The 14,888-nt window shown below is 34.6% G+C and overlaps 2 protein-coding genes across 6 annotated transcripts; both read right to left on the reverse strand.

The window, feature by feature from the left end:
- Positions 1–548: 548 nt before the first annotated feature.
- LOC130825255 (rRNA-processing protein EFG1-like) lies at positions 549–6,733 on the reverse strand. Of its 2 annotated transcripts, none has more exons than XM_057690387.1 (7): positions 6,264–6,733; positions 5,847–5,976; positions 5,625–5,752; positions 5,280–5,418; positions 1,954–2,068; positions 1,697–1,760; positions 549–1,085 (listed from the first exon to the last, which is right to left on the reverse strand). In XM_057690387.1, exons 1-7 carry the CDS (start codon positions 6,417–6,419, stop codon positions 864–866), a joined length of 954 nt encoding a protein of 317 aa, XP_057546370.1. In that variant the 5' UTR covers positions 6,420–6,733; the 3' UTR covers positions 549–863. The 2 variants fall into 2 exon arrangements, with proteins under 2 accessions (XP_057546370.1, XP_057546369.1); XM_057690386.1 differs by having other exon boundaries at positions 549–1,097.
- A 302-nt stretch (positions 6,734–7,035) lies between these two features.
- On the reverse strand, positions 7,036–14,534 carry LOC130825256 (probable protein phosphatase 2C 35). 4 transcript variants are annotated; one of them, XR_009046863.1, is made up of 5 exons: positions 14,231–14,525; positions 13,044–14,025; positions 12,154–12,285; positions 9,558–9,916; positions 7,044–7,953 (listed from the first exon to the last, which is right to left on the reverse strand). XR_009046863.1 is itself a non-coding variant. In XM_057690389.1 (4 exons), exons 1-3 carry the CDS (start codon positions 13,950–13,952, stop codon positions 9,713–9,715), a joined length of 1,245 nt encoding a protein of 414 aa, XP_057546372.1. In that variant the 5' UTR covers positions 13,953–14,526; the 3' UTR covers positions 7,036–7,953; positions 9,710–9,712. The 4 variants fall into 4 exon arrangements, 2 of the variants coding, with proteins under 2 accessions (XP_057546372.1, XP_057546371.1); XM_057690389.1 differs by having other exon boundaries at positions 7,036–7,953; positions 9,710–9,916; positions 13,044–14,526; XM_057690388.1 differs by having other exon boundaries at positions 7,037–7,953; positions 9,705–9,916; positions 13,044–14,526.
- Between the last annotated feature and the right edge of the window lie 354 nt (positions 14,535–14,888).

Below are 14,888 nucleotides of genomic sequence, written 5' to 3' on the forward strand. Positions count from 1 at the left end.
ATAGCTCTTATACCATGGAGTCGCAAGCTATTTGTGATACCTCGACTTGAGTTTTAAAAAGGATTGATAGACTACCCATATCAACAACGTAAATCTTTCAAGGAACCCCATTTGCTAAAAACTTCATAGTGAAGCCAAAGTACATTGAAAGCACTTGTGTTAGTCTATAGCACCCGTCTACAGCCTCCATGGGGCCAGAGTGTTACATTAAGATGAGGATATGAGATTGTTACTATTCTCTTGATTATTCTTCTGCCTATACAAGACACATTATTAAACCACTAAGAAAGGACACTTGTTCCTAATACAAAAGAGAGCAAAACAGATTAAACGAAAACACAAGGAAATCAGAAAAAAGTAACAAAAGGAAGCAGGCCATGATCCCAAAAATAGTTGTGTTCTGTAGATTTTCAAGTGAGGTTCCTGAGAGTAATACTACAAATAAAAGACAGAAGTGTTAAACCAGAAGCCACAATCAGTTTAATTTAAGCTGTATAAATTTGGTATCCACATTAGGCAAAGTAACGATAAATTTCCTCGCAACCAAATAACTCAAAAACTCGACTTACAATATAACAATTCAAGCTCAAATACATGGCATAAAAATAGTTTCCACAAGTTTAGTACAACCCTGTCAAGAGATAGATTCCTTCTCGAATGCACTTAAGTCTGCTTCAACAAATACAATTAAGTCGTAGACATAACAAAGCTGGCAAGTACAAACGAAAACCTACGGCATTTTGTTTTTAGGTCTACGCTTTCTTCTCCACTTGGGAGCAACAGAATTGGAACTGATGAACTCATGTTGCTACCCTGCCCCATTTGTCAATCCGATAATCCTCTGTTACCCGAGTATGCGGCCCTTACTGCTTTTTCTTTTTAGGTCTACGCTTTCTTTTCCGCTTGGGAGCATCAGAATTGGAACTCATGTTACTACTCTGCCCCGTTTGTGAATTTGATGATCCTCTATTACCTGAATATGCGGCCCTTGGGTGTGATGTATTCCTGGATGCGTACACATTCCTGTGTGTTGATGATTTCTGAGGTCGAGGAGGTGGCATTAAAGACCGAGCTGATTTCTGCTTCTGCATTGACATCTATAATAGGTTAACTAATATAAAACAAAAATACCAAAACAAATTTTGAAATTCTAATTCCCAAGTACGTAGAAAAGTGTGTTCCTTTACTATCTTATTGAACCCACATTGTGAAAAACGATTTTCTAGCGCCCCCATTTACCCAACTCTTGACATTGAACATGGGTAACACTAGCAAACTTCAATTTGGTTCAAAATACTATAATTTTACATAAAATAGCCGACTCAGACAATGGACACGAGCCGAATCACTTGGACACGTACCCGAGTCAAACATTTGGACACGAACGCAAGTCAAATATGGGTGTAAGAGTCTAGGTAACATAGTTCAAAGTAAGATCTATATATTACTAACAGTAGAGCTCAGCAAAACCCTTTCCTAGAAAGTAATATAGCCTCTAACAACTAACAAAATATAATAAAGAATATATTCACTTAAAACCATCTTGCAGCTCCTTTTTCAATAAGTTCTTGTTCCTTATGCCTTTGCTAGTTCTCAAAATATATGATTTAACTGAATGCTTACAGTTACCATATAGAATTTCCCAAAAAGAATGCTTCACTAATGTACAGAACATTAAAATGTGCACAGAAAGCACCTGATTTTTGTCGTCACTTGAAAAACCAGATGCAGCTTTGCCGGAAGCACTGGATGCTTGTTCCCTGACAGTAAACCATGCGGATTTTAATCTTACTAGCTAAAAATTGGATACGAGGAGCACCAAAACAGTGATAGAAAAACTAATTTTTTTCAAGAGCCTAAGATAAGCAAATAAAGGTGCACAATGCACGCATCCTGCAACCATGATATAGTGGTAAAAGAAGCAGCTTTTTTTGGGGGGGGATGGGGGGGCACCTTGCACTTAAATCTGTTAACTCATCATCTGCATCTGCTTCATCACTTGATGTCCCTGATAAAAAGAAATCATCATCACTCATATCTGCTAGCCCATCATCCTCACTACCTGTCTCTGTAAATGCAAAAGTAAACAACAATAAGCTTTAGTTTGAAGGAAAGAGACAATACTTAACAAGAAAGCACTAAACTAAATTCCACAATAGCATACTTGAATTTATGTAAAAGAATTATCAGACGAGTCTAGTATTACAGACAGACACTACATTTATTGTTCAGCCCCAAATAGAGGTGATTAAAACAAGATATAGGTAAAGAGAGTCTTCCTTATCAAACATGGGAATCAAAACAAAATCTTAAAATCATGTAAAAAGCATATAACTTTCAAGTTTTTAAATCCGACACTGAAGGAAACACTAAATTATTTAACTTTCAATGGCTGACAAAATGAAGCAAAAATTACACTAAAAAAAGGCAAGAATTTGTCCCTCAGAGCCAAACGTAAGGTTAATATTGAAAACCAAAAGTATCCTTTAATTTTATTCTCTCAGACATCCAGCAATACATATTAAAGTGAACCGTATACTCATTTTCATACCAGGACACAGAGGGAAGGACACTCAATTTAAAAACACCGTTTCAAGCCCTAGAATGCCTCTTTGGTAATCCATGTTCATATGACCTTTTATGGTACCGCTTCTTCCAATTGCATGAAATATTACTTCCATTTATCAAAGTTGAAGATTATAACTTAATCCAATCGAACTAAAATTTGAAAAGAAAAAAATAAGTGGCTAGCAGAAGATGGTTCAAAGATCTCTCACTAACTCGTGAAACATCAAAATAGAGCCTTAGTTTTTTAAGGAGATCTCTCTCCCTCTCCCATCCCCACCAAAACAATTAGCATTTGAGATAGAGTACAAAGACATATAGCCCATGACTTTAAACACCACTAGTCTGATGTGAAGGTTCGAAGAACACAGGCTGAGCTTAAGCCAAAAAAAAGGTAATGTGTAACTTGCAGATCAAATCATGGACAAGTTCACGATATCTTCATCTTTAAGATCAACAATTGTTCTAATAATTCTCTCATTGAACCAAAACTTAAAATATCCAAAATAGTTCTGAAATCCATTTCTTAGGCGTTATCTTTTGTACAAGCTTTTTTCAAGTACAAAATTAAGAAGCATAGTTGGTCCAACTATGGAGATGAGGTCCGTATATAACCATTGCAGGTTGATTCTATTTTTGTCTGTTTGTTTACAATAAACTTGTGATCATTGTATACAACCTAATGAAAGGTAGACATGCAAAATGATCAAGCATAATTAGCAAGGAAAACAATGATAACGTGCATCACATGGGCGTAAATACAAGAGTTTAAGACTTTAAGTTATATGTTATCAGTTCAGAGATTGATCCAACTCAAGCTACACAGGAGTCACAACTTCAACTTGTTTCTCCTTACACATGATGTGACTGAAAGAGGGATTAAGGACCTAAAAATCTAACTGGCATAATTTTTGTAGTTAAAAGAGTGTTCAATCAGTCCACTAAGAGCATTAACGAGCCTCCTAGTGTGTGGCATAAAAATCAACATTAGTGAAGAGCAAATGGAGCAACAAATGTCACTTCAAATGAGTAATGTAGTAGCTCGAGAGACAAGTTCAATTCATACTTGATTGAGTCATATGAAGAGTTATTTTATCAAGCTTAATAGTCTCAGAATTGCTTAGCTATGCTTGTATCCACTATAGATATGGCTGGATAAAAAGAATAAAACAGTGGCAATTGAGTTTATATGAAAATGTGAGTTTTTGCTCGAATATGAGTGTATCTCGTAAACTATCTTTCTCTTAACTTTGAGTTTATCAATAGTTATTAAAATAGGGGCTTAATTTGAGTATGCCTTGATTAAGTAGTCCGAGTCTCCATTGATTTTGAGTTATCTAGAATTACTTTCTATCATTTCACATTTTGCATGTTTTGTAAAAATTGAAGTGAGTTTTAATTCACAAGTCTAAATGCCTAAGTAACTTGTTGGAGGGATGTATTGAATTTAGATCATTCCTCTATCTTCAATCACATGTACCTTTCCATCAAATTTACAATTGACGACCCAAAAATAACTTATGATTCCCAAGAATTTTTTAAGTGCCACATTTCTCCAAAAAACGCTCACGTCTTTGGCAGAAATGGCACATTTAAAAGCCGGAAGAAGTATCATAAAACCTATGTTAATCGGACTCTTCATTTTGCTTCAAGTACCCATGTTCAATCCTTGATACTCTTGGACATCGGATGGCACTTAGACACTTGAATTTTGGCGTAAAATAGAACATTTAGACGTATTCGACACTTGGACACATACCTGTACCCAACATCAGTACCCATGTACAAGTAACATAGCATAAAACAATAAGCTAAGGTAAGTGTTTGAACTATTCTCAAATACAGAAGTAAGAAAATTAGGTTTCATAATCTCCATAACCTGAATCCAACTAACTCGACATGGATGTGGATACAATACATGGGTAGAGTCCTTATGATTGCACTTAAATATGTCGTGAATGGTTCCTTTTTTATCTTCATTAGTGTTGATGGTATTTTTCTTCTACCTCCAGTTTTCCTTCTTCAACAGTATCTTATTATCTCTCCATGGCTCCTTGTTGACTTGTTCCAATATGTGACAACTACAGTTTATTCTAAACCATGGATTTGCTCTAAGCTCGAGGCTCCTCTCTCATTAAAAGTCCGCAAAAAACATAAGACTTAATTAATTTGCTAACTCTACTTCTGACTATTTATCTCCCTCTATAGAATAAACACATGATTTGCAAATTACATTTTACTATTTGATTTGGTGTTGCACATGAGATGTTTACACGATTATAAAGACCCCCATATAGGATAATCAATTTAATTCAATAAATAAACTAAATGACCTATTTTCCAACCAAACAAAATCAAAATATGTAATAAGCTAGATTAAGAAAAGGAAATAATTGAATACATTACTACTTATTTATCAACCTGATCTAATTTCTCTAGAAAACCATCACTTCCCAACCTAACATGATTAAATATTCTTTGATCATTTCTCAATTTATCATATATATAAACCTTCATCCTTTGCAGAAGCAATCTTATACAACATAACAGACTTTCATATCCTTCCTTTTTACAATAAGCACGAATTTATTCTTGAATCTCACTTTAACTACATATGGGAGTTATAGATTACTAAGGTATTCTGTGAATTCACATGTTACAGGGTTTATATCCAGTAAGTAGAAGCTAATAAAGAAAATATAAAAAAGTGGTACCTTCCAAGTCTTTCCCAGTAGCAGCGGCAGCAATTAGGTTTGCTTTAATCTGCTCCCTAAATCTATTTCTCCTCTCCACTAATTCTGCGTCATCGTCGCCACAAAACAAAGACAAATATTTTTCTGTCTTGGGAAAAAACTGCAACACAATGAAGTAAAAAAAAAATATGTGAGTAAAAAATACATAAATAGCAGAAAATGTAAAGAGAAATTCAAGTGTAAAACAATAGCTAGAAGTAAAATGTAAAATGGTGCAACTTAATAACCGGACTTATATTGTCATTAGCAAGAAAAGTTAGACAATCTAGTATTATTGACAGCACTAATACTTGATATATATCTTACTCTAACATATTCCAGATCTTCTTTCAAATGGGCAAGTTGTTCAGAAATCTCTTTCTCTTGCGCTTGACCAGATGAAGATCGTAGGTGCTTCTCTAAACGCCTCATTCTTCTTTCTATCTTTCGTCTTTCTATGAATTACAATATTAACGATAAGCAAATTAATGATCAAATACTTGCATTAAGTCTTTTAAAAGAGAAAGAAATTAAAAATAAGAAATTCACCAAAGAATTTGATCTTTCTGTCTCGAAGAAATATTTTGCGCTCTACAGCCAATCGAATGTGAAGGTCCTGCTGCTTCTTCAGCTCATCTAGCTTCCTCTCTTGAGCTAATCTGATTTCAGGAGGAAGTTCCTTCATGATAATACAAAACAAAATAAACCAATCATCAATGACTCCATATTTGACGCAAAAATTACAGCCAGTGACCCAAATACTCCACAATAACTCTACTTCACCAAGATAAATTTTGAAAGCGCCAAATAATCTTCAATTAGGCAAAAGTTTAATGTCCTAATATCTAAAATAAAGCGAAAATTATGAATTTCAATCAATAAAAAGAAAAAAAAAATGTAAATTTTCTTATATCTAATTATAAACAAAATGTTGAAAACTTGATAAAATTCAAAGAAGAAAGATACCTTGCGCAGCAAACGCTCAGTGGAACGAATTTGATTTTTAAGAGATGCAGCCTTGGGCTTCTTGTTAACTCCTCCGGAAAGCTTGGAACGATGACTGGTACTGGTAGTGGTCTTCCGTCCAGCAACTCGGCGTTTTCCATAACCGCCATGCGGCATGTTGGAGAGAGATAAGCGAAATAGAGAAATTAGGGTTTAGGATGAGAGACTACAGCAGGGAACTCAACGACATGATCAAAGGGAAACGAAAAATGCTGAACTGGATACGGTACAGACTACAGACCATAGCGCAGTAGTTGTCGAAGCAACCAAGCCCCAACCCACAAGACAAGTTATAAAGCGATGGTCTCCTCTAAACGAACTCATATAATCAATTAATTATTTAATTGAACATTTTAAAATTAGTAGTGATCACGTGATCACCTTAAAAATTTTTTTTAAGTTTATAATTATTCAGTTTAAGTTTGTAAATGATCATTTTAAATTATAAATAATTATTGTGAGAGTGTTAGTGAACTTTAGGTTAGTTTAATAAAGATTGTCTCACCGTGGAATTATTATTTAAATGTACGGACTCACTTGGTTGATAATTGTAAGTAATGTCATTGTTGTTGTTAGTACATACTCACTCCTATTCACCAAATGTGTCCTATTTGACTTAAGTATTCAAATGGGACCACATGTGAAAGAAAGATTAGTAGGTGTAAAGGTGTGAAAAAGTTAAATTTAATAAAGATAAATTGGTAAAGCTAACATGCCCAAAATAGAAATGAGATATTTAGGGTGATTTGACTAAGAAAATAAGAAATTTAGGGTGAATAAGAAGGAGTATTATGTTCGTAATTGATGATTCATAAAGACAGTAACAATGATCAAACGATCATTAAAAAGAACTACAAATGATAAATTCAAATGAACGCATTATCAGTAACATTTGTAGATTCAAGATGTACTACCTTCATGGTGTTGATATTCTTGTCCTTCCCAAAAAACTTGAAACGTGGAATTTGTTGTTGTTCTATATGTTGTATTAATGATTTTTTTTTTGTAAACAAATCAAATTCCATCATTAATTCTTTCATTACGACTTGTATGGAATGGTCTCATACAAGACGAGTTGGACACAAATTCTTGTGTGAGACAGTCTCATCATAAAACATTCCCCAAAAATGGGTTGAATAACCCAACTGACACAAATATTAACATATTGACTCTTAGTTTTGAAGTCACAAAAGAACAGCTCGAAAGAAAATATACATACATTATGGATAATTTCAATATCCCACAAATACTAATCCTACAGAAAACTGAAAAGTTGTGATGAAGCAGGATTTCCTTTTACATAGACTTGACTATTGAGTCGACAAATACATTACAGACGATGCATAATCTCGGATGTAATACCGAAACAATCGAGAGTCCGAACTCCAAACATGGATAAACTGCTGAAGTGCCTGTGCCTGACGATCAACTCTGACAGGCAAATCTAGACTTGCTCAATCAACTAAAACATGCAAACATGAAGGCAGAATGCTATTGCTATATACTAACTCCCATCTTTATTGATTTCACACTACTCCCATTATTGAACGGAAAAACACAAATAGCAAGCCCGGCCAAAGAATGTTTTATACTGGATATAACATTCTCCATTTTCTGGTTGAAAGCTTCTTTGACTATCCATTTCAGCTACCTGTCAAAGACAAAAATAACGAGCGATATGATTACAATCAGAATTTTATCGTAATAACATGTAATAGTACGCCCACAATCCCTAAATGTATGCCATTCTTGGTATTTACCCAAAAAAATAAGCAAACGGAACGAAAAAGAACTGGGAGATGAAATTTGGTTCATTTGAATGACGAATCAAAAGGTAAGGGAATTGGAAGGCAAGGAATTTGAGAGATGAACTCCATATGTTGAGAAACAAATCTTTCCAACAATGGAAGGATTTTGAAGAAAAACTCATCTATCTTCTCTCTCATCAACCCTTCCCCCTTCTTTTCCTTTCGCTATTTGAGCATACTGCAACTGTTTACCCATTTCTCTTTTTGTTTTTTGGCTAAAAACCATCCACTCGGTTTTTTTACATTTCTCTATGTCACCTCACATTCCCCAATAGTTTTCCCTTCTCCCTTAATAAAGCAACTAGAGGGGGCGAGGCAAAACGCAAGGAAGAAAGAACATTGATCTGTCTTTTACCAGCTAGTAGATTTTTTTGGGGGTTACTTTGTAATGAACTGGAACAATCCATTGTTCACCCTTGCAAAATAGAAAGTAGAAATGTATCCCCTCTGTTTTCATTTGTTCTTCCCATTCACTTTTTTCGTGGATCACAATGCAAACTTAAAAATCAAATAATTTTAACTAAGTTTTTAAAAGTTCTAAAAAGTTGATATTTAGAAAGTTAATATTGAGACGAATCTATCAAGATCCCACATGAATTTTTTTTTTTCATATACATCGATGAGAAATCATGGTCAAAGTTTGACACTAAAATTAGTAAATTCTATTTGAGAAAAAATATAAAAACGGAGGGAGTAATTGTTGATGTATTAATGAGATTCAAGAAATACAATGGTAGTGATACAAGCTTTCGACTGGCTTGCACTCTCCCAAGAATGAGTTTAGGACTAAACCAAAAGTGTTTGCAAAATATTCTGATAACTTTCTCTACTCTCCCATCTTATTTATACAAGTTCCCCCCTTCTAGAACATACTAACTAACTCATACTAAAATATCCATAATGCCCTCATAACCCACATATGACATACTTGTTTTGTCCTCATGTAGTGTACTTATTTCCTTTTACAGCAAGTACCCAACATTTAACTATAGCATTATAAATAATTCCTGAATGGGAATCATCGATTCTTTCTTTCATTAAACCTCCACTAACAGCTTATCCACCTACTATAGCATTATAAAGTTCATAAAAATTAAAGTATCATTCATAGACCTAGTTGAGATAACAACTGCATAAACTATATAGAGACAGGGAGTATATTCAGTTAATAATAAACAGCTTAAAACTTAGCTGACCATCGCTTTTGATTAATGTTAGAACAGATTTCAACTTCTCAGTATAGATAAATTATTTCAAAATACAAGAAAATGAAAAGCTGATGGAAAATAGCAGGTGGTAGTAGTCTAATCTGTCACTAAGTAGGTTCCGGCAAAAAAAAAAAAAAAAAGAAAAAAAAGAAAAGAGCACTAAATGAGTTAAAATCCAACTAGGTACCAAACAAAACATGTAAATAGAATAAGTGCATCGCATAAAATAAAAATCCTACCGTTTCATGGAATAGATCAATATAAAAGAACCTCGCTTCTTGGAATCAATCTAAGATGGCCTCCGGCCGTGAATAGACACAGAAAAATCATCTCCAACTTGCAAATACCAAAAAGAGGGAACCTTTTCATAGAAGATGCAGACGAACCTCACCCTTTATGCCGGCTGAGACGGAGATACATCAACAACATTACCATCCACAGATATCATTGGTCGACAAGGATACTGATCTGCTAAAATACTTCCTGCTGACTGGATGAACTCCGATCCAGTGGACGTGTCAGAAGTAGCCTTTTCTATCCTCACACCAACAAGTTTTGCTTCTGCTTTAGTCATTACACCAGTAGGCCTTACATCTGACTGTAGCAAATAAGAAAATATTGATAAATAAATAAACAAATAAATAAAACAAAACATAGAAGAAACAAATACATTAATCAATAATACAAGACGCTTACATATTTTAATATGGAATTGGGATTTTTAGACGAAAACTTTGTTATTATAAACACTAATTCTACAAAGCACAGGCAACGGCTTACTTCCTTTACAGATCATCATCAAAAGCATGCATGACCGACCACCAAGAATACGCTAAGTCTTGTATGAGACCATCTCACCATGAGACGAGTCCATACAATCAACCCATTTTTCTAATTGATCACTTTATTGGGGTGTTTGGTACAAGAATTACTGAATTAGAATGGAAAGGGAATGAATTAGAAAAGACGGAATAACGAAAACAATAAAGGTTACATCTATAGACTATATACATCGTTTGGTTTATCTAAGTAACGGATTCAGATTTTGTAGCTCAAGTTGTTGATGGGTCATGTGGTGTCAGTTGATAGTCTAACTTTTCATTTTTTTACCTTTTTCTTTATTTGTTCACTTAGGAATCTTTCTATTTTTGATATAAAATTTTCTCCATCTTTGTAACACCTCATGTTAAGATCATAAAGGAAAACGTATTAAAAGGCGAATAATATAACCCATATTCATAAGGTGCATCTTCTATTCAAAGAAACTCATTTGCTAAGAACTTCACAAATGAAGGTGCTTGGTGAATTTTATTTTTGGAGTAGCCTTAAGTCGAAGGACCTCTTAGGCATGAAGTGAGACAATGTGCACCGGAAAAAAGAAAAATAAGAGGAAAAGAGAAAAACATAACCAATAACTAACACTCGCAAGCTTTGCGACTTAAAGAAAAATAAGAGGAAAAAAGAAAAACATAACCAATAACTAACACTCTCAAGCTTTTCAACTTTAAAGGTGCAACTGAAAGAGGAGACAAAAGATGAGAACAAATAATATAAAAGGTGACATGAAAAGTTGATGATGTGAGAGAAAGATAAGGTGAAACAGTAAAACTATGTTAGATGTCAATTTGATTGTACTCAATTACCCACTCAACTGACCTAATTGAAATATACTCGTAAAAATCGATATTAAATGGGTATGAGTGACACAAGAGCATTAAATACATTGGGCTGGAGAGGAGGTGATGCACCTTCCATATATTCACACTTATTCTTCATTGTAAAGAGTTACTCTTGTGAGAAAACAAAGAGCCCATATGCTCATAATTTGTTTTGGTTGGGTTATGAAACCCATAAATAGGGTGCGTCTCATGCAAGAATTTGTGCACAAGAAAAGGGCACACCTGATTCAGAATATTTACTTTCTTATTCAGGCCCTTTCTTAACCACTCCTTTCAAATTAAATGAACACACCAAATTGTCTTCATTATTCACCAATTCTAATCCCTTTAGATCACAAAATTTGTGTTACGTAAAACAAAGGTTACTAAAGTAAGCTTATTTGAGGCATTTTGGAGGTTTTGATGGTCAAACCATGTATTTACGGCATTTAGTACAATAAAGGGTGGGCAAATTTATTGTCTCAAAACTTTCAAAATGCAAGGGAAAAAAACCATTCAAGAGCATTTTCATGAGTTGATTGAGTTGTGTAGTCTCATCTCAAAGTTCGCTTGAAAATGACAAGATATACCACATGAATTTTTATTAGCATAAATTCTACCCAAACACTTTTACAGTGTCAAAGCACTTGTCAAATCAAGCACAACCAACTACTTAAGATGAACCATTTACCAAATATCAAATAAAACATGGCATGCCATTTACCAAATCAAGCACAACTCAAAACTTGGGTAAATATAGCTTTTACAACTCATAATGCAAGAGGCCAAAAGCTTATTGCCATCACAGCGAGAGAAACTCTAACATAATATTAGCTTTGGGATTTGAAATTTATGCATTGCCCTGAAACTCGGTGTAAAACTGGAATACCACCTTTACCATAGTGTTACTTGTGTAAATAAAACCACAAACATATACCAAGCTATGGAACTTGTTTAAAAAAGATATTATACTATACAGGAAACACATGCATAATTAGTTCCATTCCATTCCTTCTTTGATGTATTAAGTCTAAAAATATGAGAAGCTTATATATGATGAAGTACAAAAAATAAATAGAATACTTACCCAGAAAGTAGAAAGTATACAAAAAAACAATGCAAGTATTCATATAAGGAGAGCAAACGAAATCATGCTATAGTTAAAAGGAATACATACACTAGATAGACCCTTGAAGTGCACAATAATGATAGTTATATCATCTGTACGGTTTTCATGGGTCAACCATAGCTTGTAAGACTCTCCTACTATTGCAGAGCATGCATCCCGAGGATCTTGATAACTGGAAACCTAAGCACACATGTCAACAGATGAAAATAGAATTAGGTTGACATGACCAACAAAGGACTATTGTGTTTGCTCAAGCTTCATAACTGCTGGTAAAATGCTGGTAAACTTATGTGCACATATTGCTATAACTTAATTCAAACAGCAATCGCATGTTGGAAAAAAGAATGAATTCCAGTAACAGTAAAGATGTATGTTTTACTTCTTCTGGGTTCCAACCAGGCATTCTTAACACTGAACTTAGCAAAATCTGACACCCCAAATCACTTCTTCACTAGTGTTTTGATTACTCAAAGAGAAACATATCAAGCCAACAATTGAAGCATGCACAGTTCAGGCAGTTGTTTGCAACAGAAATTTATAAGCCAAAGTACACAAAGGAACTTATGCAAAACAGATAAAATATTAAACATTTGTAGAGCACTAGAGCTGTACAACTACGTTATGTCATTTGTAATTGATCCAGTAGTATAAGTATTGCTGAGTCTGTTCATAAGCAAATCTCAAAAGCTACAAATCAATGCATTTAAGAAATCAAAATGGATACTAACAAGAGAATCAATGCATGATGAAGGACACTTTCCAAATATAATTACAGAACAAAAGAGAAAAAACAATAGTCAATGTGATAAAACTTTAAATCAACCAAAGAGAATGAAACAAACTATGAGCACCAACAGAGAGAGGCAATAGCACATAGATTATAGAAATATGAAATAGACTAAGAGCACAAATGCAAGTCTGCAATTGGATGTGCATACCATATCAATAACTGCTTGGCTTGATAAGAACTCAAAAACGCCATCACTAGCAACAACCAAGAACAAATGATCCGGCGTAAGTGGAACCACTGATACTTCTGGAGCAGCTATAACACCTATTTTTTCAGCTGTACTATCCCCAACACTTCTTGTAAATGCTGTGCCAGGATACATTCCATTTTGAACCCATAATCTTGGAGGATCACTGCCATCAGTCTCTTCATCGCCCCATGTTTGTATACTCGGATCCTTCAAACCCTCCACTTGATCAACACTCAACACTCTAGCCCCACACAACTTTACCCTCGAATATTCATCTTTCCTAAATGGAGTCTGATCATGAGATAAATCTTGTGCAACTATCTTATCCCCATTCTTAATCGCAATTACAGCCCTAGAATCGCCAACATTTGCAACATAAAGAGTATTCCCAATAACAAGAGCAGTAATTGCTGTTGTACCACTCATGGCATCATCTATATCACTATTATGCAACTCCTCATTCGTTTTAAGAAACGCATCATTATAAGCTTTTACAGGATCTTCTAACAGAGTGGAATCACTACACAAAAGTTCTACCAACTTATCCCTAACAAAATTCGAGCACTGAGCACCGAATTGCCCATGTCCATCAAACACTCCAAAGAAATGAATATTTGGGTTATCATGCAATTGTGTCCTAACTATATAACAATCTTGATTCTCTTTTTCAGGCGAGTCCGGATAATGCCCTCGCTGAGTAAGGACGGAATACTCCAAACAAAAGTTGTGAAAAGGCACAGGAGCATATTCTAATGAACTTTCAGCAAAGACAGGTATTCCATGGACACCTGATTGGCCATATGCCTCACTATTTTCACGACCTTTACCATGATGACGTTTACAGCATTTACCATAAACACAACCCATAACTTATACACTGCCTATCTAGTCTATAATATCTACATCTTCAAAGTAAACTCGCCATGTTCGAGACAATGGACTGGAAAAATAACCCAAAAAGAAAACAACAATAACAATAAACCCAGTATGAATACCAATCATACCAAATAATTGCACTTCTTAACAGGAAAAGCCAAATGGGTGATCAAATAAACAGTATAATCTTACTTAAAATGAAAAAATTTAGTACCAAAAAGAGAGTAAATCACAAATAATTCAATGTACCAAAAGAAGCGATTCCTCACCAAGAATCCAGTACAGGAACGAAGTACGAACCCTTAATTCTTCAATTGATGAAACACAATTTTCGATTAATCCCTATGAAAATGTTGACAGTAGAATATGAAGAAGAAATTATGAGAGCAAATATCAAAAATCAGAATTGAAAGAGGAAACCATTGAAATCCAAAACTCAAAGACTATAAAATTTCTCTGTCTGCCTCTGACAACGTGCAAAAGGGTGAAAAAAACAAGTGCGACAACGGACAAGAAGACTAAAGAAATAATCTACCGCTCCCCTCCCACGCATAGACTCAGTCTGAGGTCAAAACAAATATTTTGGGGGTCTCAATTTTCAAAGTATAGAGAAAAAAAAAGTTTTTTTTTCGCACAGGATGGGATGAGAAAAAATTAAAGAGTCATTCATTGAGGTGATTTGGTTGGTTTTAAATGGTTGTTATTCGCTTCGGTTGTATTTTGAATTGGTTATATTTCAAATGGGTATTTCGACGGGTCACACTCGGGTCGGGTCGGGTCGATTAGTCACGGTTTGGTTGAAGATCGGTTATTCGAGCTATCGGGTTAGCATCAGTTCAGTGTTGGTTGAAGTTCGTGTCGAATTTCAATCGGTCTCGAGTTGTCATCGGTTAATAATTGGTTCAGTTTTACCGGGTACAGATTGGG

Source organism: Amaranthus tricolor, chromosome 10, assembly GCF_026212465.1.
Source record: "Amaranthus tricolor cultivar Red isolate AtriRed21 chromosome 10, ASM2621246v1, whole genome shotgun sequence".
Lineage (NCBI taxonomy): Eukaryota > Viridiplantae > Streptophyta > Magnoliopsida > Caryophyllales > Amaranthaceae > Amaranthus > Amaranthus tricolor.

Coding starts and splice junctions, on each gene's coding strand:
- LOC130825255 (XM_057690386.1), bottom strand. CDS start 6,419: ATGCCGCATGGCGGTTATGGAAAACGCCGAGTTGCTGGACGGAAGACC. Junction 5,977..6,263: donor CTGAGCGTTTGCTGCGCAAG/GTATCTTTCTTC, acceptor ATTATCATGAAG/GAACTTCCTCCTGAAATCAG. Junction 2,069..5,279: donor TACTGGGAAAGACTTGGAAG/GTACCACTTTTT, acceptor TTGCATTTACAG/AGACAGGTAGTGAGGATGAT.
- LOC130825256 (XM_057690389.1), bottom strand. CDS start 13,952: ATGGGTTGTGTTTATGGTAAATGCTGTAAACGTCATCATGGTAAAGGT. Junction 12,286..13,043: donor GCCAAGCAGTTATTGATATG/GTATGCACATCC, acceptor ATGTGTGCTTAG/GTTTCCAGTTATCAAGATCC. Junction 9,917..12,153: donor ACTTCAAGGGTCTATCTAGT/GTATGTATTCCT, acceptor TATTTGCTACAG/TCAGATGTAAGGCCTACTGG.